We start from the raw sequence: 26,245 nt of genomic DNA on the forward strand, positions 1-26,245 counted from the left end.
ATCCTACTAGCAAGACTTAGGTCTTCTTTGGCAAAATGCACTTGAAATGGCCATGAGAAGCCTCGAGAAGCCATGAGAAACGAGTGCACTTTTGTGTGCAAGGGCAGACTGCAGGGTTACTACCTCACATACTAACAGATGCATGAATTTCTTGCCATTGCTTGACAACTTTGAGGGATTAGAAGTGGCTCACTGAAGGAGGTGAATATACAGGCATCTAGCCAAAGGCTCAGCAAGGCCTGGGGAGCTCTGCCACTGAGCCACTCTATCTCCTATGCCACCCTGGCTAGTGAAATAACTTTTGATGCCTCAAGCTGAGCCGATACATGTATGCAAAGAGCCTTAGGAAACAGTGGGAAAGACAAAATGACTCTTCCACACCTGTGGCCAGTGCTTTTACAAACCTCCTGTTGTTCAGCATTTGCTCAGATTACAACTGACCCCAGTTTTCTCCGTGCTGGGAGTGTCTCGCACTGAGGGAGCCTACGTACACACTGCTGTCTGTTCAGGCTGCCTCTCTGGGTTGCCGCTGCTCTTGCTGCAGGGTGGGTGTTCCTGGTGCCTCCTACGTGGTATGCACCTGACACTCAAAACCTTCTTCCCAAAGTCTCGCTGCTGTCTTCCTGGGACAGCATTTCTTGATTTCACTTCTGATGGGGAAGCTCTTCCTTATGACCAGGGAGAGGTTCCCTACCACATGTTCTTCCCAAGGGCTCCAAGGAAAGCCTGGGATGTTGTTCCCTCCATAGGTATGATGCCATCGGATGAAGGAGGGTCAGAGACAGAGAGCTTGTATGAAATTGAGGGCATGAACAAGTGGATTCTCTACTTGTAAGTATTCATTGGTTGAACCATCTGCTGCTCTGCATGTGGGCTTGCACAGTCTCTCGCTTGCTGTCCTGGCTCGGCCAGGCTTCCTTGTCAGCCACTGCTTTCTGGAAGAGATCCAGGGGCTGTGTGCTCAGGAGGAGATGCAAACATTATGGACAGCAAACAGGAAATTTTGCTCTGGTACTGGCAAAAATCCAGTTTCAAGGTGAACAACCTCTTCAGTTTGGGACGAGGCTCCAAGCATCCTCTCATGGCCCATGCAGCATGTCTTGTGATTTAGGAGCTGGGCCTGTAGCAGCCAACCAGAGGTGACTGTAGTCCAAAAAGGAGTCAGGAGGTGTTTGTGTGAATGAACTGCAATGCCCGAGTGAATGCATCAAGTGCCAGGGGCAGAGTTATGTTCCTCAGCCCTTTTCATGGAATGCCGCTGGAGAGGGGAGTAGGGGTGGCGCTGCTCTGCAGTCTGCAGGCACAGCCCTGGGCTGGGCAGGACCTGCTGGCTGGTCCTGCTGACGCTTTGGCTGTCTCTCCAGCCGTCAGTGGAGGCGTTGGAACCGAATGTTTCGTAGGAAGTGCAGGGATGTGGTGAAGTCCAAGTTCTTCTACTGGCTTGTCATCCTGCTGGTGGCACTGAACACCCTCTCCATCGCCTCTGAGCACCATTTCCAACCAGAATGGCTGACACAGGTGCAAGGTGAGCAAAGAGCCTGAGGGAGAGGGAGGACCCGGGATACCCTGCTGCCCTGGAGGCATGCATGAACTCTTACTGTGCATGCACAGACATACTGGCATGCTACAAGGACTGTTAGACACATGCAGACTTGCTCATGAACATGAACAGAGCCTGCACACAAGTGTGCGTACACCACCCCCACTGCACTGTCACACAGCTACACATTGAACATGCATGGTGCATACAGTTATACATGCACAGTGTGTATATTCTTAGGGATATGGGTTTGCATGGTGAACACACCTAGAGTGTATACATTTACACCTGTACACGCATAGTACATGCACACACTGCATGCACTCACACAGTACAGCCACACATGCATGCAGACACACTACCTGCACCTCCACACACACAAACACGCACAGGAACATGGAGTACAGCTATGCACACGTGTACACAGCTCAGCCACATGCACAGCCCAGTACACATGCATGCACTGCATGGACTCACATGCACAGTACAGCCACACTCTCACACATACAAGCACACAGTTGCACATCACCTTGCACATTTTCCTCTCCTGTGTGCTCCCTGAAAAACAGCATTTGCTGCAGCTGCAGCTCAGGGCTCAGTGGTGGGCAGAGAAGGGAGGTGAGCAGCACTGCCCTCCTTCCCTTCTTGCTGTGCCATGCTGAGATGAAGAGATCCATGATCTGATCGGCTGGATCTCCCGCCCCAGACAATGCCAACCGGGTGCTGCTAGCACTCTTTGTGGCTGAGATGCTGCTGAAGATGTACGCGCTGGGCCTGCGCCAGTACTTCATGTCGCTCTTCAACCGCTTCGACTGCTTCGTGGTGTGTGCAGGGATCTTGGAGACCATCCTGGTGGAGCTTGGCACCTTGTCACCCCTGGGCATCTCTGTGCTGCGTTGCATCCGACTCCTACGCATCTTCAAGATCACCAGGTTGGGGAGGGAGCTCTGTGGGTGCTGAGGGCTCGCGGTCCCCAGGCATCACTGGCCTTCTCCCTGGGGAGGGCTGCAGCATGAGCAGAGCTGGTAGCTCCCGGATGGAGGAACAAGGCCAAGCTGGGGATTTCTGTCTCCAGGACATGGTCTGGGAGTGGTGAGGAGGACAGACCAGGGCTTGCTGGAAGTCTCCTGGGATTTCTCTCTTGCTCTGGGTTCTGAGGTGTTGTAATGGGGGTGCTGTGCGACTCCTGGCTTCTCTTTTTGGCACCAACCCGTTGTGTGTTCATCCCCTTCCCATCCTGCCTGCTGGTGCCCTGTGCAGGCAGCAGGGTGTCTTGCCTGTCACACCACGCCTGGAGCTTCATTTCCGCCTCCTGGGGCCTGGCTGGAACAGTCCCAGTACCCAGCCTGTGAGTGGTGCTGGTTCAGAGCCCCCCTTGCTGAGTTGCTGGCACATCCCCCTGGGCCAGGCAGTCTGTTCCCTTAGCCCACCTACCTTATCCTGCCCACAGCCTTCCCCACTCCTTCACCTCCCGCACACTCCTTGTCTCTTCTCTCCCCAGGTACTGGACATCCCTGAGCAACCTGGTGGCCTCCCTGCTCAACTCGGTCCGCTCCATTGCCTCTCTGCTCCTCCTCCTCTTCCTCTTCATTATTGTCTTTGCACTGCTGGGCATGCAGCTTTTTGGGGGCAAGTTTGACTTCGAGGACATGGCAGTGCGGCGCAGTACATTCGACAACTTCCCCCAGGCCCTCATCAGTGTCTTCCAGGTATGGGGCTGTGGGGATTGCAGCAGGAGTCTGGAGGACAGGGTGCTGGGAGTCTCACCGGGGCCATGGGTCTCCTGGCAAGAGCAGGGGCTCAGAGAGAGGTGGGTTTGTGGGAGGTGATATGGCTTTGAGGCAGGAGCAGGGAAATGCGACTAGGGTCACGAGCAGTAGTGCAGGTTCAGGTGGGGTTTGGCCGTGGGGCTGTGAGGGTTCAGGGCTGGATCCAGGAGGGCAGGATCAATCTGTGGGGTTCTGCCGTGCTCTGCTGCAGGGGCTCTTGAGTGTCTATGTCTGCTCTGCTCCCAGATCCTGACTGGAGAGGACTGGAATTCAATCATGTACGATGGGATCATGGCCTATGGGGGCCCATCCTTTCCCGGCATGCTGGTCTGCATCTATTTCATCATCCTCTTTGTTTGTGGGAACTGTATCCTCTGCCTGCGAAGCCAGGCCCAGGCTCCCTGTACCCAGCCCCATAGCATCAGCTACACAGGACTGTGAAGGGCAAGGAGGGGGAGCTTAAGCTTTTCAGTGCTTGGCTTAAGCTTTTCAGTTCTGAACAGCAGGGGAACAAACCACAGGCTTCAGGGTTTGCACTGGTGGTGGCTGGGGTCTGGAGTCTGGAGGAACGCACACCACGGGGCAGTTTTGGATGAGCAACAGGCATAGATTCAGCTATCAGCCAACGCAGTAACAAGACTGAGCTGGACAGCCTGAGCTAAGGCAGAGAGAGGGCAGCGAGCCCAGAGCTCGTTACTCACAAGGAGGGGTGCAGGATTAGGGATCACCAGCCAGGTTTATCTCAAGGGCTCAACTCCAGGAAGGTTTCTCAGGGCACCCTGGAGACCATGGGCAGCTCTGGAGGCCACATCCTCCAAATGGAAACCAAGTTCATATCCTTAGCGCTGTCCCTCCAGATATCCTTCTCAATGTCTTCCTGGCCATCGCGGTTGATAACCTGGCTGAGGCCGAGAGCCTGACCTTAGCACAGAAGGCCAAAGCAGAGGAACGCAAGCGGCGGAAGATGTCCAGGTGAGTGCTTCAGTCCCTGGCAGTGGGAGCTCCCATACCAGGTGCTTTGGTGTGAAGGGACAGAACAGCATCGCCCATGCCCCTGACCAGAGTTCAGTTCCTGCTCTCCCTTCCTCTCCGCTCAGAGGTTACCCAGAGAAGTCTGAAGATGAGAAGCAGATGCTGGCAAAGAAGCTTGAGCAGAAAGCGAAGGGAGAAGGGATTCCCACAACAGCCAAGGTCAGTGCTGGTGGGGCTGGGCCTTGGGGAGCTCCTGGAGAGGGACCAGGCTCCTCCTCCCACCAGCCAGGACTGACAAAGGCTTGGAGCCAGCCTGGGTCTGGACTCTTCTGGGCCAGAATCGCTCCTCACCTTAGCAGCCTCTGGTGATGGGGGCTCTCTGGGCCCAGGCAGGACATGTAGCCTGGTGAAACAGGTCCATTGCTGGGGATCCTTTTCCTCTGATTCATTTCCTTGGCCACAGCCAGTTGTCAGTGGTTGAGATGGGCCGGTGCACAGCAGTGTGGAGGGGAGCAGAGCAGGTCAGCAGCATCCCGGACCTCCTTTATGTCCACGCCAGCACCCCCTGTATGCAAAACCCTCTATTGAGCTGTGCTGACAGTGTGCCAAGCTGTCTCTTATAAGCATCTGGCCAGCTGCTACTTCCCTATCCACTTTCCAGAGACGCCCCATGCGAACTCACCCAGTAGTCACCCCGTGTCTTATTCCACCCATGGTATAGGTGCATGGCCCCAGGCTCTTGCCCAGCACACATTCCTCTGTCCCATGCTCTTGGTATTGCTCTTTGCTCAGACTGAAGCATCCCTGAGGTGTTTCCCCTCACCCTGCTCCATCCTGGGCCAGGACTCCATGTGCTTGGTGCTGTACGGGCCAAATGCAGAGACACTGCTTGCCCCACATGGCTTCCAAGATGATAGGGTCTGGCCAACATGCCACATTTGGCAGCAATACTGGCACATGCAGCTACATGTCCTCCTCTCTGTCTCTCCCTTGTTTCAGTTAAAAGTGGACGAATTTGAATCCAATGTCAATGAGATCAAAGACCCCTACCCGTCTGCAGACTTTCCAGGTAAGACTTGTGCCTGCCAGGGCAGCAGGAAAGCTGGGGAGGCACTGCAGAGGGATGGTGCCAGAACCCTGGCTGTGTGAGGAGCGAAGGATGTGGTGACCCTCTGCCAGCCTCACGGTACTGAGGTCCTCCTGGCACAGATGCCAAATCAGGATCACAGGATCAGAGGATTGTCCGTAAGGTCACATTCCCTCCCTCTCTCTGGGTGATTCTTTCCTTTTCCCGCCTCGTGGCCACCCTGCAGGTGACGATGAGGAAGATGAGCCTGAAATCCCCCTGAGTCCTCGGCCACGTCCCCTTGCAGAGCTACAGCTGAAAGAGAAGGCCGTGCCCATGCCTGAAGCCAGCTCCTTCTTCATCTTCAGCCCAACCAACAAGTAGGCACTGACCCTTCTCCCTGCCTTGCGGAGCCAGGCCTGGCCCAGGTACCTCCGGCACCAACCCTTCCCAGTAGAGTCCCACTTATGCAGAACAGCCAGCTCTGAAGGGAGCCAGCTCACTGGGAAAAGTCTTCTCTGTGGAAGGGCTGGCACAGACATGCCTTCATGCCTAGGGCCTTCCTGTCCTCAAGGTGTAGCCATAACCCTCTTCGAGGCTACCATGGCCCTATGTGATGTCCCTTCAGCCCCTCGCGGCATCTCATGCCATTTCTGCCCCTGGCAGGTTTCGGATGCTGTGCCACAGAATTGTCAACGCCACCTGGTTCACCAACTTCATCCTGCTCTTCATTCTGCTCAGCAGCATCTCACTGGCAGCTGAGGATCCCATCCGTGCCGAGTCTTTCCGTAACCAGGTGCCTGTGTAGTTGTGGAGGGTTGGGATGGGTGGGGGAGGCCTCATGGAGAACCCCAGCTCCCCAGTAAGCAGAGACCTGCTTGCCAGATGTCATGCCTGGGCAGGTAGCTGTGATTTCATCCCTGCCTCTGGGAGGGCAATACACTCTGGGAGGAGAGGCTGGTTGTGTTTTCCATTCAGGGCACAGCTGGGACAAGTTTTTACTGCTCCATGTCTCAGTTTACTTCTGGGTGAAGAGATCCACCTGACAGGGTGTGCGAGATTACCTTGGTTCAAGGCTGTGGTGGCTTACTGGGGATAGGGACATCCCATGAGGCGGCAAACTGGACCACCGCTGTGTGCAGCACCCTGAAATGCTGCCGGCATGGAGCAGTGGTAGCCACAGGTCTAGCCACACGAGGCGCAAATGGGTTTGCACCCATGCAGTGTCTGGCAGAGACTGGGGCATCTCACATGAGACAGCTTCCCAGAGCACTCACTGCTTTTGGGGATCAGATGCTTTCAGGTGAATCAGGTCGAGCCTCACTCACTTGGAAATTGAGAGCTTGGTCCCAAGCTGCAGGTTGGATCATGCACTGGGGAAAATCAGCAAAGCTGAAGGAAGTTCAGGAGTCTTCTTGGCATTGGGTTTACAGGCTCTGTTGAGCGAGGTGGACTCTCCAGTCCACAGAGTGGAGGATAAAACCACAATGCCAGGATGTTTGAACACACTGGAGCATTTCCCATGTCAACCAAATCTCATCCGGTTCTGGTGCTTCTGTCCCCAGATTCTTGGATACTTTGACATTGGTTTCACCTCTGTCTTCACAGTCGAAATTGTCTTGAAGGTGAGTCCCTCTGCTCTGTGGTCCTGGCCATGCACATGACCCAGCATATGGGTCTAGACTGTTCTGGCTATGGGCACTCATGCTTTTTGGGCACAAGCTCGCGGTCCCAGCGAGGAGATGCTGGCTGATCGTCACATCCCCAGTGTTCGTACAGTCTAGGTGGGTGCATGACTTGTCCCAGGGGCCACATGTCCCCTCCAGTGAGGTCAGGCAGCAGAGTCAGCTGCACTGTGGCGCAGGGACAGATGGGCCGTTTTGACATGCCCTTAAGAAAAAATTTGAGAAAGAGAAAGCAATGGAAGTCTGTGGAGTAAAACAGTAATTCAAGCAGCTGCTGCATGTTGCTCCTACTCCAAGTCTCTTTAGTCTTCTCCTCTTTAATTTGCTGAATGGCCAGGAAGTGTTTTGTCTCCAGCCAGTACCGTACAGAGGATTTCCAGCTGAAGTCAGCTTCCTGCCTGGCTGCAGAGGTAGAGGTCTGAGCAAGATAGGGTCCAAGGCCATGGAGCTGTGAGAAGCACCCTGTGCCTTGTCCACCCCCAGGCTGTGGAGGGACCATGCCCTCGAGCCCTGCCTGGCATCTGTCCTAACTCCTTCTGCTCCCCAGATGACAGCCTATGGTGCTTTCCTGCACAAAGGCTCCTTCTGCAGGAACTCTTTCAATATCCTCGACTTGCTGGTGGTCGCTGTCTCCCTCATCTCCATGGGAATTGAGTAAGCATCTCCACACTTCACGGGGTCTGTTTAGCCTGACAGGGCATCAGGGGTGCTGCAGCTGTCTGTGCTGTCTGAGCAGCCAGCCCAAGGGCTGGGCATTAGCCCATTGTGTTAGTGTCCATAAAGTCATGCTTAGGGGGACAGGACATGGACAACTGGGAGGCAGGGAGGCAAGCTCTTTGAGTGTCAAAGGTGAAGATCTGGGTAGGAATTCAATTTGGAGCTGCTTTCTCCAGCTGCCAGTGTCCCTTGGCCTTATGTGGGGTGACGGCTTAGTGACATCCACATGTCTCTGCCATCCCTTGCCCCTCACCCTGGTCCCAGCCTGGGCTCCAAGGCTGCTTGATGGGGCTGTGCCAGGCTGGCCTGGGCAGGGGAATCGCCCCATCTCAGCTCTGTCTTCCTCCTTAGGTCCAGTGCCATCTCAGTGGTGAAGATCCTCCGGGTGCTGAGGGTGCTGAGGCCTCTGCGAGCCATTAACAGGGCAAAGGGGCTGAAGGTAAGAGGGAGGCTGGGGCCGGGGGTCCTCGGCCCATGGGAGTCCTCATGGGAGGTTGTGTGGCAGGTGTCATGCCCTGTGGGGTTTGCGGGGCCAGGAACACAATTCCCCCTCCCCATCTGTGGAAAGGGTCTGCCCCATCCCACTGCTCTCAGCAGGCTCCCGCTCCTCCTGGGGCCTATCCCGGCAATGAGTGGGTGTGGGACACGGAGCAGGGGCTTGCCCCAGGCATATTCATATGCGCACTGTCCTCGACCTCCACAGCACGTGGTCCAGTGTGTGTTCGTGGCAATCAAGACTATCGGCAACATTGTGGTCGTCACAACATTGCTGCAGTTCATGTTTGCCTGCATTGGGGTCCAGCTCTTCAAGGTGAGAGGTGTCTCAGATGGGCAGGAGCGACGTTCTGCTCAGGCACATCCTGGACAGGCTCTTCTAATCGTAGCTGTTGGGGATGATGTCTCCCAGTGTTGAGGTCAGCACAGGCCATAGTCTCTGTGCTCTGCAAGAAGACCCGCCTGCACCAGACCTCCCCGCAGAAGAGCCTGCGGTGGGAGGAGGGCAGGAAACACACAGGATACTGTCAAGTCCAGATAGCACATGTAAAGGGACCAGCTGCCTCGCCCCACTTAGTTTCCCCCTTTCTAAGGCGGCAAGTGCTTCTGAATTCCTCTGCGCTTTGGGTGCAAAGTGTTTCCTTTTTCACAGCACCACTCTTGCTCTCTGGGCCTCAGCTGCTCCAAGACAGAGCTGGCCCTGGCTGAGCTCAGCTTTCTTCTAATAATTGAGCTTAAATTTCCAGCCAACATGGGGAGAGCTTTCAGGACACTCTGCAGACTGAGCAGACCTGTCAGCATACCTTAACTTCTAGTTAATTCTATGGTTACTGCTTTCTTCCCTATTTTCCAGATAGTTGGCTCACAGGTAGGATGAGCTAGATAGGTCTCATCTCAGGGCCGTGGAAGATTTGTTCCCATCACTAGGCAACGTTTACTTGTCTCAGCCTGGGACTGACCCCAGGGTCTGCCATGGCTGCTGAAACACCCTGTGAACTGGGTTGCATTGGCATGCAGAGTGGGGAAGCCAGCAGTGGTGTGAGGCAGGGGCCAGATGCAGCATGGAGGCAGGGTGGGGACTGACTGTGGGCTGTGAAAAAGTCAAAACTCCCCAGGGCTTCTGAAGTCACAGCAAATTCATAGCCTCTTCTGATCTCTGTTAAATGCAGGGCAAGTTCTATAGATGCACAGATCCATCCAAGATGACAGAGAAGGAGTGCAGGTAAGAGCTCTCTGCAGCTCAGCCCCAGCAGGGCAGTGGCCAGGGAGGGAAGGGATGTGTGTGGCAGGGCCCACTTGTGTTCCTGCATGGGGATGTTGCATCCAAAAAGTGGGGCTGGGGTCTCATGCTGTTCTCCCTCACCCTGACGTAAATCAGAAACAAGCAGAAGGCCATCCTCCCCTCTCAGGGACCAAAGAGCCGCGGGCCAGTGCCACAGCGGGTGGGCTGAAGGGGGACCTGCCCGGTGAGCACCGCATCCCTTCTGCTGCAGGGGTTATTTCATCAACTACGTGGACGGGGACCCCACGCAGATTGAGCTACAGGAGCGTGTCTGGTTGCACAGCAACTTCCACTTCGACAACGTCTTCTCAGCCATGATGTCACTTTTCACTGTCTCCACCTTCGAGGGCTGGCCAGAGTGAGTCTGGCTGTGTGTGGGGCCTGCCAAGGGACGGGTCTGTGCTGGGAGCAGGTCACTGCCACAGGCTTTTACCATGGTAAAGAAAGAAGAGCTGCCGAGGCTGAGGAGCAGGGCTAGCCATCCTGACAGTGGCTCTGGAGCTGCAAGGTTATCCCAGCAGCCCTGTCCCACCACTGTTGGATTTGGGGTGTCCCCAGAGCTCTCTGTAACCTTCAAGAGGAGAGATGCTCTTTCCCACCTAATTAGGATCTCTGTTGCCTCGCTTTCCCTCCTGTAGGCTGCTATACATGGCCATTGACACTAATGCTGAGGATGCAGGCCCTATCTACAACTACCGGGTGGAGATTGCAATGTTCTTCATCATCTACATCATCCTCATTGCCTTCTTCATGATGAATATCTTTGTGGGCTTTGTCATTGTCACCTTCCAGGAGCAGGGGGAGAGCGAGTACAAGAACTGTGAGCTGGACAAGAACCAGGTAATGGGACTGCTGGGACAGGGCAAGGTGGATCAGCCCTGGATCTGGCACTGCTGGGGCTGGCTGATTTGGATCAGCCCTTAGTGGTGGCACTGCTGGCGCAGATAACTTGAACCTGCTCCAGGTCCATTTGCTGCCGGGGCAGGGTCAGCTGGACCCATGCCTGGCACAACGCAAGCCTTCCAAGGGAAGGGCAGAGCAGACCAGAACCAGGGAGTGGGCCTTCTGGTGCAGGTAGGCTGCACAGACTGAGCTGGAGCAGAGGGTTGTGCCCAGTTCTAGGCTCCCCAGTACAAAAGCAACACGGACATACTGGAGTGAGTCCAGCAAAGGGCCACTGAGATGCTTGAGGGTCTGGAGCATCTGTCATATAAGGAGAGGCTGAGAGCTGAGTCTGTCTGCTGTTGAGAAGAGAAGACTTATACGGATCTTACCTGTCTGTATAAATACCTAATGGGAGGCTGTAAGGAAGATGGAGCCAGGCTCTTTTCAGTTGTGCCCAGTGACAGGACAAAAGGCAACAGGCACAAACTGAAGAAAACAAGAAATTCCATTTAAACACAAAAAAACCCCTTTTCTATGGTGAGGGTGGTCAAGCACTGGAACAGGTTGCCCAGAGAAGTTGTGAAGTCTCCACCTTTGGAGGTATTCAAAACACAACTGGACACGGTCCTGCGCAATGTGCTCTAGCTGGCCCTGCTTTGGGCAGGGAACTTTGGCTAGACCATCTCCAGAGGCACCTTCCACTGTCAGCCTTTCTGTGATGCTGTCATGCTGTGATTCTGGCTGGGGACATGAAGGTTGAAAGCAGCAGAGAGACCGGCATCAGCAGAGGACATGGCACGCGCTGGGGAGGACAGCTAGACAGGGATACCTGCTGGCCCAGAGAAGGTGCTGGCATGTTCATGTGCTGAGCAAGCCTGCAGATGCAGCATGGGCACCTTGAGCTGAAGGTGCTGGGGGTGATGTGAGCTACACATGAACCCAGCAGAGATGGCCCTGGCCTGCTGGGGAGGGAAGGGCCTGCTCAGCACCTCTCAGGTGCAGAGAGAAAACTCAGTGCCCCCTTCACCCCTGGTTCCTGTGATGTCTTCAGGCTTGGCCAGTCCTGAGAGACCCTGGGGAAGTGCCGTGATAACCAGGCAGGCTCAGGACTGGAGGGGTCAGTACAAGGGCAGCATGGCAATCTTTGGAGGCAAGCGGTGGCTTTGGAAACTTGGTCCCATGTGGGTGCTCTGGGGGTGTATTTGCAGAGAGCGCAGCAGATACTTGAACCATCGATGTCCCTGGCCCATGTCACTGGGCTGAGAGAGAAGGGGGGATCCAACTCATGTCTGTGAGGACAGGCAGTGTTGCCAGTGGTGCTGACTCTGTGCCTGTGCCCCTGGCACTGCCCTGTGCCCCACTTTGGGATCACACTTGTCCTCCTCTCCCCAGCGCCAGTGTGTGCAGTATGCACTGAAGGCTCGCCCGCTGCGGCGCTACATCCCCAAAAACCCCTACCAGTACCAGATCTGGTATGTGGTCACCTCCTCCTACTTTGAGTACCTCATGTTCTTCCTGATCCTGCTGAACACCATCTGCCTGGGCATGCAGGTAAGGGGCGCAGTGCCCACCACGGGTGGTGGAGGGGTGTCCACAGCAGTGGACGGGCTAGCTCAGCTCTGCCACCTCCAAGAGAGCTTCTGGGGAGGTCTTTCCTACACAGCAAAGCTCATGGTGTGTGCTCAGTACCGCTGGGTATAGGGTCAAAGTGGGACTGGTTGGATGTGTGGAGCCCAGACAAGGGGCTGCAGGAGGGAAATTTTCTTTTTGCTGACCATTGCAGAGCCATGGGTCTGCGGGAGGGGGGTCTGCCTCTGAGCTCACAACAGAGACTGGACCTGCTGTGGGCTAACATGGCTCCTTCTGCCTTCTTCTTAGCATTACAACCAATCTGCAGAAATGAACCACATCTCAGACATCCTCAACGTGGCCTTCACCATCCTCTTCACCCTGGAGATGATCCTCAAGCTCATGGCCTTTAAAGCCAAGGTGAGAGGAGGGCATGGTCCAGAGAGCAGGAGAGGGCCCCATGCCAGGCTAGGGGGGTCCATTTACCCTGCATTTGGCATCTCTCCAGTACAAGCACCCTCAGGCCTGAAACTCCAGAGAGCTTCTCTTTGTGAGACCCTTGGGGACCCCCATGTGCAGGACCTGTGAGTTTCTGGAAGGACTACTGTTTGTCAGGGCTACCCTTGCTAGCCAAATCCAACCCAATCCAGCCAGCCATTGTTCCCATCTTCAGGGTCATCTGTCACTCGGTCATAGCTCTAGCCACCTTGATACACCTTCCTCATTTCACACCACTGCAAGACAGGATGAAACAATTGGTCAGAGGGTACAAAGTCTGACCACCATCTGTTCTTCTGTCTCTCCCAGAGGTCACTGGTGATCCTTCTGGCACTCCTTCCTCTGGGCTCCAGCATCTGTCTCCTCCTTGACTTAATCCTTGGATGTTCACTCCTCTTCTCTGGCTTTTCCCTGGCAGGGCTACTTCGGGGACCCCTGGAATGTCTTCGACTTCCTCATAGTGATTGGCAGCATCATTGACGTCATCCTCAGTGAGATTGACGTAAGTGTCAGGCTGCTCAGTCAAGACAGTGTCTCTGCAGAGCACCACTGCTGGCACCCACCTAAGATTGTGCAGCAGTGCATGCCCTGGGGTGAGATAGGGGTGCCCACGTGGTGTCCAGCTCTGCAGTGTTGGTGTCCTCTCCTCTCTCCCTGCTCTGCTTGGTTCTGAGGAGGGACAAGCCAGGATCAGCCCATGGCATGAGTGTGTGGAGACCACAGCCGTGTCCCTGTGGACCTTAAAGCACTGTTTAAACATAGGGGACCATCCCCAGCCCACCAACATGTCACACTGCCCCCTCTTCTCCCTTCCCCTGAATTTGTAGGCACTGGGATCCTATGGAAAACAGTCTACTCACTCAGGACTGGACCATGAGCAGCAGGACACATGCCAGCCCCTGCCCCTCTCACCCTGCCTGTCTTCCCCATGCGTGCACCTGGACACACAGTCACCCACGCATCCAGCCTCAGATCAGTGCAGGTGGGAAGAAAAAGGGTTCCCACAGCTCCCTGTACTCACAGGACACTGCTGTCCCATGCCAGGGGAGGATCAGACACATCACATTTCAAGGCATTTGCTTTGTGTGTGTCCCTTTATGCAGCAATCCATACATATACACATACTGACTGTATATGTGTGCATGTGTATACTCTATACACTATTTCAGAAGCTCTACCCCATATAAACTGTGTGGTTGGGTGGCTGCAGGCAGTGGCTATATGAGAAGCGCTCTGCTGGAAGCATTTTCAGAGTGGTACTAAGAAGCCAGCGTGCACTCCATAGCACTGGGACATCCACACCCTGTGCCTAGCACTGAAAATGCCCCTCTTCACCGGGAAGTCATGTGCTGCATTTAGCAGGTCTGATGGTAACTCTAGAAGCAGCTGTAGGATCAGGTAGATTATGGATTAACCCTCTCTAGTGACTTTGCATGCCGTCTCCTCTCAGGAGTAGGGCTTGGCAGCTCCGGTGCGCTGCAGGGCCGTGTCTGGCAGAGTTACTGCCACTGCTACCACTGCGCAGGGTGACTTTCAGCTGTCCTCTGTGCCAGCGAGGAGAGAGTGTTCAGGGGCCCTTGGTGGTGGTCATCTTCTCTGGAGGGTCATCCAGGCCTCACAGAGCTGGGATGAGCAAAACCATCCACCTTCCTCCCCTGTGACAGCAACATGCTCCTCCCTGCACAGCCCTGCATGTCAGTACTGCTCTCCTCTAGCCTCTGGGCTTCTCAGCCTTGACAATCTCCCAGATTTCATACCAGTGCCAGCAGTCTTCATCTGTCACCAGGTCCTCCAGGACGCCATCCTTGGCCCCCCAGCTCTCTGCACCTCTGACCTGGTTTCCCTTTGCCTATAGGGTATCATTTCCTAGTGCGCTACCTCCTTCCCCATCCTGTTGTCACTCAGAAATGAAGTTCAAAGGATGCTCAAGGCCCTGCAACTGGGCAGAGATTTTCAGTCCCTGTGGAGTGAGAGACCAGGTCAGTTAGCACAGATGCCAAGGTACTGCTGTGCTCAGCCATGGGTCTGTGGGGATGCCCAGGGACACAGGTCACAGGCACCCAGAGGAATCCAGTGCCCTGGCTGGGCGGGCAGGGACTGTCCCAGGTGCTGTGCTCTGTGTGCCACAACACCGTTGGGCAGTGGCAGGGCTGTGCAAAAGGCCAGGCAGGATTTCAAGAATGGTCCTATATGGCCTGAGCTTCCCTGGTCCTCTCCCCCAAGTCTGGGTACTGGGGCACTAAGAGCACTGATCTCCCCTCCCAGTCCCCCAAGGTCTTCAGGGACCTCTGTCACAGGCAGTCCTGCTCTGGCACGCCTCATGCCCCAGTGACCATCTATGTCCCCTCCTGAGAGCAGAGCCCCTCACAGATGTCCCACCCTTCCTCCATGTGCTTTCTTCTCCATCCAGACCACATCTCTCCCAGCATTGCCAAGCTTTTCCCAGCCATCTGGTCATGTGCAGGGGGATTAGGATTAGGAGGTGGGGGTGCAACCTCACCTCCCCTTCCAGTAAGTCTCCTCCCTGCTGAGAGGTCACTGCAAGGTGGGTCTGTTACCTCTGGTCTCCAGGAACTGTTTGCAACCACTGCACCCATCATAGATCACCTTGCCGGCACAGGCAGACCTTGGGGGCTACAGTGTTTTCAGGATAGTGGCCTTCATGAAACAAGCCTGTACTGCGGTGCAGGGGTGGCGAGTGACACCTCGCAGCAGCCAAGCCATTCCTGGTGGCACCCAGGCACACGACTCTGGTTTGCAAAGTCTGTCCTCTCCTCCTCCCTCTTTCCATTCTGCCTCTTTTCTCCTCCCTCATGTATCTGTGTGTGGCTGTCAGGGTGAGGTGGTGGGGAGAGTTGTGCTGTCAGGAGCCCTCTGCTAGCCACCAGAGCCAGATCCTCACGGCTGTTCAATCATTGAGTTCCCCCAGATCCCAGGGGATATTGAGGTGTCTGGGGCAAGAGGGGAGTAGGGATGGGGCCCCCTCTGGCAGTGCTACCCCAAGCTCTGAAGTGTAGGGGGCTGGCAGTGTCCATGGTGCTGTGCCAGTCCTGCCACTGCCTGCCCTGGAAGCTCAGCCCCTTCGCAAGGGCTGACTTTCCCAGCCTACCCAAAGCCTCCTGCAATCACTGGCTGGGCCCCCAGGAACGAGCCTGGTCTGGGGGGGGGGGGGGGCACTGGGGCTGGGCCACCCCACCGAGGGTCAGGTGTTGGTGTCTGCACTGGGAAGGAATCCCCCTACCCAGAGTATCCCAGGCTCTCTGCAGAGAGGAGTGCATCTCCAGGTAGCTTTGAGGAGCCTCAAGGGTTTGTGTGCATATGTGTGTGTGTGTGTGAGTGAGCACTCCTCTGCGTGTGAATGCATGTGCCCTGTGTGTGCCCATGTGCATGCAGACCAGCAGTTCCTGCCCCTCAGTTAGCGGGTGAGCAGTGCCAGGCAGTGGTTTGCCTTCTACCAACACATGGGACTACCAGTCTCACAGAATCACAGAATCACAGAATCACAGAATCACTAAGGTTGGAAAAGACCTGAAAGATCATCAAGTCCAACCATTAAAAAAAAAAACAAACAAAAAAAACCCACACCACCCCACACAAACAAAAAAAAAAAACCCACACCACACACTCGGTGCTTGCTCCCAGCAAACCTGCACCAGTTTCATCTTGGTGACCAAGCAGTTGTGCTGAGAGCACCTCAGCTTGCTGGGGAGGAGCCGTGGGTTGGCTTGAGCTGGTCAGCTTGACTCCAGATCCCACCTGCTACACACAGCCCTGGGCCTGACCTGGGGATGTCCAAGGGAGGCAGCAAAATTACACAGTCCTGAACTTTGGCCCAGATTTCCTGGCCCTACACCCCTGCCCCAGATATATATGTCACAGCAGGTGAGATGCAACGGGACATAGAAGTGGGTAAGTCCCTAATATCAGTGTGTTTCCCTGGCCATCCCCTGGCTTCTGCCCCTCAGAAGTCACGTCGCCTTGTCCGTGAGCCTGAGTGGCGGCAGATCTCTGCCTGCCCTTCCCCTATGCTCCTCCTCTTGTCCCCAGTTTCCATCTTACTCTTTCTTCTGTGTCTGTGTCTTCTTCTTCTGCAACGACCCATCCCTCCCTCCCTCTCATTCCTGCCTCACTTTTCCTGCTGATTCTCTTATTCTCTTGACAGACTGTTCTTGCATCCAGTGGCGGATTGTACTGCCTCGGCGGAGGCTGTGATAGCATTGTAAATATCAGCTGCATGTGTTTGCGGTGCGCCCCTCTCCCCTTCACTGCCCATAGCTGTGCCAGATTGCCTGTGGCCGGTGATTGCATGTGTCCTGCATGTCATTAAGACACACCAGACCCAGCTGCTCTCTCAGGGGTGTAGCTCTCCCCTTGCTGAGAGGGACTTGGGGCAAGACACCCCACACACAGACACCCCTTCCCACCCCGAGATGTGCTGGGCTATTCCCCAGCCCTCCTGGGTCGATCTGCCAGCCCAGCCCTGGCCTCCACCATCCCACCCCCAGCACTGCGATATCTGACCTGAACGGAACATCTAAGAAAGGTGGCCCTGGCTGTCGAGGGCAGGACAGTTGGCCTTGGTTCCTCTGACCATCACCCTGTCTGTGTAAGGCCTGAAGGAATTTGCCTGCGCGAATGCTGCCTCTGACACTGTTAGCCGGAGAAATGGTTAGAGGGGCACCTCTTGCGCCATGCCTTCCCCCAGGGAGCTGGCTGTGTTCCGTGGCTGCTGGCCTGATGTGCTGGGGTGCTGAGTGGGCCAAGCCCTGCGCTGGTGGCTGAGACACCATGGGGGTGCAGTGGGGTGGGGGTGCCCTGGGTTGGCCCATAGGAGCTCCTGTAGGAGCTCTGAAAATGGGGAGGGGCTGGCTGCAGGGTCCGATGCGCTGGAGCCTCTTCCCAGGGGTCCCAGGGCCCTGGTGCTGGGAACTGCAGAGGGCAAGCTGGCCTTCGCTGGGCACTGCCCAGGTCCCAGCAGTGGTGACATGATGCGCTGGAGCTGATGAGATGTTCCTGATCACCGTGCTTGCTGGGCAGGTGCTAGGCACTAGGAGGACAAAAGGCAAAAGAAAGAGGGGTGGGGAGAGGAGATGGTGTTTTCCAGTGCGGCCCTGGGAACTCAGAAATGACAGACTGGGGAAGCTGGGGCTGCCAGGAGGGGTGTTTACAGCTGGGTTTTGTTGCCCTGAAATAGCTGGGAGCAGGTGGGCTGGATGATGGGAGTGAGGGGGATCCAGTGGCAGCAGTAAAGCTCTGGGAGACTGAGGGGTCAGTAGGAAAGGCATCCCAAGCAGTAATGGAGTCGGGATGGACAGTGCCTGGCAGAGGCCAGGAGGGTTTGTTCATGGTTCCTGGTGGCAGAGGCTGGGGCTGAGGCTGTGCCATGCTGGAGCAACCAAGGGAGCAGGGGACCAAGCCCCCAGCATCTCCAACTGCCAATGTCCCAGGTGCTCCCAGAGAAAACCTGGCCCTTTGAGCCCAGGAGCTGTGCCTGCTGGCTCACATTCTGCCTGCCCGTTCTGCCCTGAACCCAGGCGTCCCCAGCCCTGGGACATGACTCTTCTCTCCTCCAAGGGGGACCCGCAGCCACCCCAAGAGAGTAGGCATCACTGCAGGTAGGTGTGACACTGGGCAGCATCCCCCCAGAGCCACCCTGCTTTCAGTCCCTCCTTTGGTCCATGAAAGCCCTGCTGGGACATTCTCAAACCAACCTTTCTGTGCTTAAACAGCCATCATTAACCCTTTGTGTGCCTGGTGCCTGGCCTACAGCTCTCCTTACAAACAGGCCCGAAGGTGGGAGTGTCCCATGTGGTACATGCTGGGTGAGAGACTGGAGGGCCCTGAGCGTGTCCTTGGGTGGCCCTGTCTGGCGTGTGGTGAACAGCACAGCTCTCCCAGCCTGCATTACAGCATGCCTTTCTCCCTAGAGTGTCCCATCCCCCTAGCTAATGGGATTGCTCTCATACCCAACCAGGCAGCCCAGGGGGCAGAGATGTGAGACAATGGGGCTGGGGAGATAAGCTCATTGGGAAGGCTGGAGGGAAAGTGCCAGCACATCCCCTTTGCAGTCTGGTCCTCCGTGCAGGCAAGGGCTGTGGGGACCATGACTGGTGCTGGAGCAGGGAATCTTGTTACCCTTCCCCGCCCAGGACCTGGAGCCCCCCTTGTCTGCCTGGAGGCATCAGCACCCACTGCCGTCTAAGTTTTGTGCTTTGCCTGCAGGACTCCGATGACAACTCCCGCGTCTCCATCACTTTCTTCCGACTGTTCCGGGTGATGCGGCTGGTGAAGCTGCTGAGCCGGGGGGAGGGTGTCAGGACCCTCCTGTGGACTTTCATCAAGTCCTTCCAGGTATGTGAGGAACAGTGCTCCCCTCCCAGACAAGCATATGCCCTGAGCTGGCAGCAAGCTCTGACCAGGCTAGCTGGGTGAGCAGTCTGTCCTCACCAGGCAGAGGAGGAAGGCTCAGTCCTGGCAGGCTGCTGGCCTCAGACTGGACCAGAGGCTTGTGCTGTGCAGGAGAACATTGCCTGTATGGGTGGGAAGACATGGTGGGTCTCCCACGGCTCCACTGTGTCAGAGCCTGAGACACCACTGGGCTCAGCAAGCAGGCAGGGACTGCCGGGGCACATCAGCCCCAGTCCCAGCAAGGCTGGACTTCGCACCAAGTGGGTAGCTCAAGGGCATGCTGCAGCATCTCAGCAGAGAACCCCTGACCCTGAGCAGCTCCCTCAGCCTTGGCCATCCCTGGCTTGTGCTCAGCCTTCATCCCAGCTGCAGAGACTTGGTGCTCCCTTGGGGGTTGGCATAAGCCTCCCATACATGAGAACTGGAGAGTGGGGCTAGTGGGAGGGTGGTTAGAGAAACAGGCAGAAAGTAAGCTGTTCCCTCTCCATGTGGAGGCCTGGATGCTGGTCCCACGCAGTAGCTCCAGATCCAACCCCCTGTCCCTGAGTTGCCTTGATGCTGGCTGGTGTCTCACGCGAGCCATGATCCTTTTGTCACAGGCTCTGCCCTACGTTGCCCTGCTGATTGTGATGCTTTTTTTCATCTATGCTGTGATCGGGATGCAGGTGAGAGACACAGGGGTGGGTGGGATTTGGTCTTGAACAGATGCCCTGAGCCTGATAGCATATGGGGAGATGGGACGAAGAGGGACTAGGTCCTCTGCCAGACACTCCCTGGGACTTTGCACATGATGGGACCATTTTACCCTGGTCTTCAAGGATGCTTACAGCCCCAGCAGCCTCCTCCCATCCCCAGGCTGCAGCTAGGGCAACTGAGGCATGCAGCAAATAGTACTTTTGGAGTCAAGGGCACAACCTAGACACACAGTCACCAGTGTTTTTGCCTGGTTCATAAGACCCTGTCTCCTTGGCCCAGATGAAGTGCAGCATAGGCAGGGGCATTTTCAGCATAGGCAGGAATATCCAAGGAGCTCATGAGCCCCACAGCACCCACACGCTAGTCTGAGTCTCTTCTGGGGATGCCCAAAGCCAAGTAAACAAAAGGAAGAGGAGCTCAGGGACAGGGGTGCTCTGGAGGTTGGTTGGTGCCTGAGAAAGGGTGCTGGGGACCTGACAATGTGATTTACAGATGTTTGGGAAGATCGCCATGGTGGATGGGACCCAGATCAACCGAAACAACAACTTCCAAACCTTTCCACAAGCTGTGCTGCTGCTTTTCAGGTCAGTCTTGTTTTGGTGACCGAGCAGCTCCAGAAGGGAGCTGTGCTTAGAGTCAGCATGGGAGCCCACCAGCTTGGAGTGAAGGAGACAAGCGTTTCTGTAGTTGATTTATTTTTTGCCCTACAGAAAAATCTCTTGCAGCACTGGAAACATTTCAGGAGTGGCTGTCAATTTGCCTGGTGTGGCTGAGCTACAGGAGAGAGGATACTTTGGAGTTTCCATTCTGAATGTTTCCTTCCCAGACTGGATTTTAATTTGTGAATTGTGAGGAAACTCAAGGGGAAGCAATTGCTCAGCCCAATGTTTTCCTTGACTCCAAACACTTCATTTACTTTGGAGCTTTCAATAGTAGACTCCCCAGAGCAGCACAGCAAGCCCAGGATCCTGACCGTTCCTTTCCCAGTAGCTCCCCGTTCCGCTGTGCACTGGGCTGGCCACAGCCCTCCCTGCGTGCCCAGCTCATGTCCAGGACAGGCAAGGATGAGCAGGCATCCTCTCTCCCCAGGTGTGCAACCGGTGAGGCCTGGCAAGAGATCCTGCTGGACTGCAGCTATGGAAAGCTGTGCGACCCTGAGTCAGACTTTGCTGAGGGCGAGGAGTACACCTGCGGCACGGGCTTTGCCTACTTCTATTTCATCAGCTTCTACATGCTCTGCGCCTTCCTGGTATGCCGGCTCCCATGGGGCTCCCTTTGGCACCCCTATCCTGGCCCTGGGCAGCCCCTGATGTTGAGTTAGCCTTGCACCTCATGGGGCTGAGCCCACAGCATCCTCTTCCTAGGGGCATCATCCCCCAGTCTACTCAGCAATGCTGTAAACCTGGCACCACACTCCCATTGGGCCCAGAATCCCCCATTAATTCCTTCCCACAGGCCCCACGTGCTGCCATCCAGATGTGTCTGTGGTGGCTCTTACAAGGGTGAAGAGGGAAGAGATGCCCTGTGCCTGCTGCAGTCTTTCACATGCTCTCTTTGGGTGGGAGGCCCATCCCTGCCTGGGGTGACCCACAGCATCCCCTGGCTCCAGGGGAACCCAAGCCCTTCTGAACACGTCTCCCTCATTTTCCCATGGTGCTGGCCAGGGCCTGCGGGCAGCGCTGCCCTGCTCTGTGCTGCCAGCTGCGAGGGCTGTTGCTGTCCCTCCGCCTGGGGACCTGCTGAGTGTTTGGCCCTGCCCTAGCTGGCATCCTTCACACCCGCTCCTCTGCCCTCAGATCATTAACCTCTTTGTGGCTGTCATCATGGACAACTTTGACTACCTCACACGTGACTGGTCCATCCTTGGGCCCCATCACCTGGACGAGTTCAAACGGATCTGGGCTGAGTACGACCCCGAGGCCAAGTGAGTGACGGGGGTGAGTGGCACAGAGGGGATGGTTCGTGGGGAGCCTGGGGTGGGCTGCCTTGAGTCACGCACGACAGTACTAGCTGTGGCACTGTCTAAGAGTTAGATCCCAGTGTCTCAGAGGTGGATGTGGACTTGCAAGCATGTTCCAGGGCAGGTACAAGCCATCAGGATGTTTGGGGACATGAGACTTCCAGTCCTCTCTTCATCTAGCCCTGGTGATGTTGCCAACTCTTCCCATGCCACTGCTGTCTGGTGCCACAGGGAACAGCTGCTTTCCCCAAGAGAAGCGTAGGGAAGTGTGAGGATTTGCCCACCGCAGGAGCACGGGGCAGGCCACAAGGATGAACCCACCCAGTCCCTGCCCGAACCGCTGTCCCCTGTGTCTGCCATGACACTGCTGATGCAGTTTGTTGCCTCCACAGGGGCAGGATCAAACACTTGGATGTAGTGACTCTGTTGAGACGTATCCAGCCTCCCCTGGGCTTCGGGAAGTTCTGCCCACACCGTGTAGCTTGTAAGGTAAGAGCGGAGGGGATGGCAGCATGTGTGGGCACAGGAGCACCTTCCCCAAGCTGTCTCTGCATCCTCCCCAGGAAGGCTGAGGGTGACAATCCAGCCAGCTTCCCAGTGGCATGGTTTATACACATGCTCTGACCTCTGGTGTTTAATGGAGGGGAATATTCTGGAGGCAAGGAGAGATGCTGTTAACCTGCATGGAGCTGATGTGTTTCAGGGTCCTGAAGATAAGGACTTGCCAGTGCTTACCCCACACCAAGGGGGATGGCACCACTGGGCTGGTCTCTGCCCGACCTGCAGCCCTCAGTGCAGAGGGACTCCCAAGCCACACTGGGGTGCCCCACATCTGCATCTGGTGCAGGAAGGCAATGCTGGGCCTGAGTACCTGGCCACATCAACTGGGCTGTAGAAGCTTGTTTCCAAGGGCTGATAGCACTGAGGGAGCTGGAGACACTGGTTCTGTAGGCATGAGTACACTTCTCCTGGCTTAGCTCATTCTGCACAAATCCAGGGCCTGTGTGAGGCTCATGTGTCAACCACATGGAAAGGGCTCAGGCCCTGGTGTAAACCCTCATGGGTCTTGGGCATACTCATTAGGAGTTTGATCCCCAGATCCCTGATGACAGCTTGGGGCATTTTTTTGGAGGGTGGAGTGCAATGCAGAATGACTCCCATCTCCCTGAAAGCAATGCTGTGTCTCTTGACGGCTTCTCCCATGGCACCAGTGCCCCATAGGTTGGGTTATTTCCGCAGATCTGACCTGGCTCTCCCCACAGCTTGGTCTGGTTTAGCTGGCTGGTTAGGATGAGTGATGTTGCTGGGCCTGGCCCGTGCACTGCCAAGTGGTGGTGCAGAGCCCTGTGAGCCTGCGCAGAATGGGCAGAGCTGGGTAGGCTCCTTGACCAGCAGCTCAGTGCCCCGAGCAGAGCCTCTTCCCAGCCAGCGTGGCTGCCCTCCAGCCAGGACAGGCTGTGTCTTTGCGGGGAGCTGCCAGCCTGCTCTGCTGCCTGGGGTCACGGATGTTGGTTTGCTGTGCAGCGTCTAGTGTGCATGAACATGCCCCTGAACAGCGATGGCACTGTCACCTTCAATGCAACCCTCTTTGCGCTGGTGAGGACAGCCCTCAAGATCAAGACAGAAGGTAAGTGATGCTCCTGTCTGCCTCTACGGCCTGATGGGGGGACCCTCTCCTTGTGCTGCAGGGTGCTGGTTACACACCATTCCCCTACTCTGTCCAGGGACCTCAGGGCACTTGCCTATGGGGATGAACCCTCTGGTGCAACCCTTGGCTTCATGCCATTAATTATCTCATTGGACCAGAGACCATGGGCACATGCATGGGGCTGCTCTGGCCAAGCCTGGAGGGCATTATTAGTTGCACGCACATGTGTTGCAGCCCTGAAGAGTGAACCAGTGCCACCCAGCTGCATAACTTCAGAACAGCTCAGGAGCAGTTCTGACCCAGTTCCCATCCCTGCCACGATGCACAGCCACCAACCTCCCTTACCACACTGTTGAGCGTAGTCTGATCTTCCCCTGCCCCCAGCATAGCACCACCTGCTCCACTTTTGCATTTCCCCAAGTATTTATAATCTCAGACTGGAATGGAAGGGGATGGATCCTTTTTGAATTTAGCTGTGCTGGGGAAGAGTTGCTTTCACTCCCTTCCTTGCCAGCAGCATGCTTTGGGAAGATGCCATGCCAGCTTGTTTCCATGCCTGTGGGTTAGGCAGTATCACACGAGCAGCTCTGTGGCTGGGCTGGGGCAGTCAGCTCTGGCAGGAGGTGAGACTGGGCAGTGGTGGGCCGCTGGGGCTGGTGTCTTCCAGCAGCATGGCACGGGTGCCTTCCCTCCAGCTGGGGTGGGGAACATGGCCTCCAGCACAGTGCAGGCAGCCCTGGGAGGAGCACAGGTGATCTTGGAGCACGCATGGGGACAGACTGGGATTGCAGGCGAGCAGGAATGGTGAAGCCTATGAGAGCACCAAAGGGGAGGTCGAAATCTGTTGTTGATCACAGATGGTGGCACTAATGCTCCACCCATTTGCTAGGTCCGACTCACTCTATAGTTAAAGTTTTTTTTCGAAAATCAAAGCCTCATTCTTACAAAGCTCATTTTTGCTGGGTGGGGAGGCTGGAGAGGAGCTGTCACACCCTGGAGGAGTCTGGCCAGGTTTTCACATGCTTTGTCTTCACTCATGTTCATGTTCCCCTGGGAATGAACCACTCTGTCCTGCTTGCTTTTCTCACAGGTAACTTTGAGCAGGCCAATGAGGAGCTCAGAGCTATTATAAAAAAAATCTGGAAGCGAACGAGTATGAAGCTTTTGGACCAGGTCATCCCACCTATTGGAGGTATGTCACCTAGTGGTACTTCTCAGAGGGGCAGAGCAACACCTGGTTGGCGTGTCAGCTGCTCCCACAACTTGGGGGGGGCCTTGTGATAGGCAGTATCGTCAGGTTGGTTTCCTCCCCTCCAGATGATGAGGTGACAGTGGGCAAATTCTATGCTACTTTCCTAATCCAAGAGCATTTCAGGAAGTTCATGAAGCGCCAGGAGGAGTATTACGGGTACCGGCCCAAGAAGAATCCTGTGGAGATCCAGGTTGGTAGCATGTGGGTGGTGTTGGAGGGGTGACCCTTCCTGGGGGAAGTCGGGGTGTGGTGGGGAGCTCTGCAGATCAGGGAAGAAGCTTCCCCCAGCTCAGGAAAGTCCAGGGTGACTTAGAGAGACAGAGCTGCAATGACATATAGGGACCTCTGTGCCTCAGGCTCTGGAAATGAGGTGGTCCCAGGTGAACTGGCCATGAGCACTCCACCGCTGAGGGTGACCTTAGTCTCCAGGGTGCAGTGACTCCTGAAGCAAAGGAGATTTTTGACTTTGTCCCACTGACTTCAGCCACAGAGAGGGCTCAGCAAGTTCTGATGCCTCACCAAGCAGTTTTAAGACCTGGAAACCCCCACCGCAGACCAATGTCTGGGCTGAATGCTGCTCATCCAGGCCCTTATCCACCTACTCTTCTCCATTCCCAGGGCCTTCTCCCTTTCCTCACCTTAGCAGTGTTGTGGATAGTTCTGCATGCCTGGTGCTCTCTGTATCATCTCTCATTGCTTAGTGCAACGCCAGGTGGAGAGGAGTTGATGTGGCTGATCTTGAGCAGAACCACTGCAGTCAGAGAAGCCTGCACAGCAGCCCTGAACGATGCTGGTAGGGTGGGATGGGAGAGGATTTATGTGCCTGGCCAGAGCAGCTGGGATGTCCTCAGCCTCTCCTGACCTTATAGGGAGGAAATCACTTGTAGACATAAAAGACCAGGCCCCAAAGCTGCAAGGCAAGGAAAGGAGTCCGGCCCCAGGTCAGATACCTCCAGATCAGGGATGAAAGCACAGCTACCCCTTGGGCATCACCAGCCCAACCCTTCGTCAGGCTGCCCTTAGCTTACCCCTTTGTGGGATGACATTAGCCCAGAAGCTGTTTCACCAAGCGCAGAGCCAGCCAGCTGCAGGGCAACCCATGGCCTGTCCCTGGTAGGAGACCTGGCAGGGCCGTGTGGCTTACCAGGTGAGCATGCTTCATCATGTTTCCCTCTCCAAAGCCCAATGTGAGATGGGTGGTGGGGCCAGGCCACATCCAGCTGTGCCTTCTTGTCCCCCACCAGGCTGGGCTGAGGAGCATTGAAGAAGAAGCTGCTCCTGAAATCCATCGGGCCATCTCCGGGGACCTGACTGCTGAGGAGGAGCTGGAAAGAGCAATGGTGGAGGCTGCCGTGGAGGAAGGGATTTACAGGGTGAGTGCAGCCCTCAGGGCACCCCAGGTGGTGGTGATCCCACCCAGCCCCCATTTCGATGTGTTGGTAGTGGGTGAGCATGGCTACCAGCAGCTGGAGGACAGTCCACAGAGGTGAGCTTGACCGTGAAAGACAGTGTGGACCACAAGGGTGGATCAGCACTTCTGTCCTCTCCCTGAGCATCAGGACATCCTGATTGAGTCATCCTAAGCAACCTGCTCTCTGCCTCAGTTTCCCCTCTGTAAAAGGACCCTGCTCATATGCCTGGCAGGGATGTGCTGAATGTTTACCCACAGGTTTGGAAGACCCCATTCACAACTTCTGCCAGGCTAAGGCAGGACAGCTCAGGTGTCATCATCACCAGCGCAGGAACAGATTCACTTCCCACTCCCTGGAAGTCTTTGAGACAGCCGGGGTAGCTGTGGTGTTG

General features: G+C 55.8%; 1 protein-coding gene across 2 annotated transcripts in view; it reads left to right on the forward strand.

The window, feature by feature from the left end:
* The window catches only part of CACNA1S (calcium voltage-gated channel subunit alpha1 S), a 49,685-nt gene that overhangs the window by 20,311 nt on the left and 3,129 nt on the right, over positions 1–26,245 (forward strand). For both annotated transcript variants that reach the window (XM_059831352.1, XM_059831353.1), the window contains exons 9-39: positions 750–831; positions 1,365–1,525; positions 2,247–2,472; positions 3,042–3,249; positions 3,556–3,676; positions 4,167–4,281; positions 4,407–4,500; positions 5,281–5,350; positions 5,595–5,727; positions 6,014–6,143; positions 6,913–6,972; positions 7,580–7,686; positions 8,101–8,188; positions 8,453–8,560; positions 9,414–9,466; positions 9,738–9,884; positions 10,165–10,366; positions 11,804–11,962; positions 12,290–12,400; positions 12,897–12,980; positions 16,641–16,697; positions 18,701–18,829; positions 19,486–19,551; positions 20,075–20,166; positions 20,672–20,831; positions 21,379–21,506; positions 21,935–22,031; positions 23,067–23,169; positions 24,281–24,382; positions 24,508–24,632; positions 25,687–25,815. In XM_059831352.1, coding sequence (XP_059687335.1) covers positions 750–831; positions 1,365–1,525; positions 2,247–2,472; positions 3,042–3,249; positions 3,556–3,676; positions 4,167–4,281; positions 4,407–4,500; positions 5,281–5,350; positions 5,595–5,727; positions 6,014–6,143; positions 6,913–6,972; positions 7,580–7,686; positions 8,101–8,188; positions 8,453–8,560; positions 9,414–9,466; positions 9,738–9,884; positions 10,165–10,366; positions 11,804–11,962; positions 12,290–12,400; positions 12,897–12,980; positions 16,641–16,697; positions 18,701–18,829; positions 19,486–19,551; positions 20,075–20,166; positions 20,672–20,831; positions 21,379–21,506; positions 21,935–22,031; positions 23,067–23,169; positions 24,281–24,382; positions 24,508–24,632; positions 25,687–25,815 — 3,647 coding nt within the window. The remainder of the gene's footprint in view (positions 1–749; positions 832–1,364; positions 1,526–2,246; positions 2,473–3,041; positions 3,250–3,555; positions 3,677–4,166; positions 4,282–4,406; positions 4,501–5,280; positions 5,351–5,594; positions 5,728–6,013; positions 6,144–6,912; positions 6,973–7,579; positions 7,687–8,100; positions 8,189–8,452; positions 8,561–9,413; positions 9,467–9,737; positions 9,885–10,164; positions 10,367–11,803; positions 11,963–12,289; positions 12,401–12,896; positions 12,981–16,640; positions 16,698–18,700; positions 18,830–19,485; positions 19,552–20,074; positions 20,167–20,671; positions 20,832–21,378; positions 21,507–21,934; positions 22,032–23,066; positions 23,170–24,280; positions 24,383–24,507; positions 24,633–25,686; positions 25,816–26,245) is intronic.

This window comes from Gavia stellata, chromosome 30 (assembly GCF_030936135.1).
Source record: "Gavia stellata isolate bGavSte3 chromosome 30, bGavSte3.hap2, whole genome shotgun sequence".
NCBI lineage: Eukaryota > Metazoa > Chordata > Aves > Gaviiformes > Gaviidae > Gavia > Gavia stellata.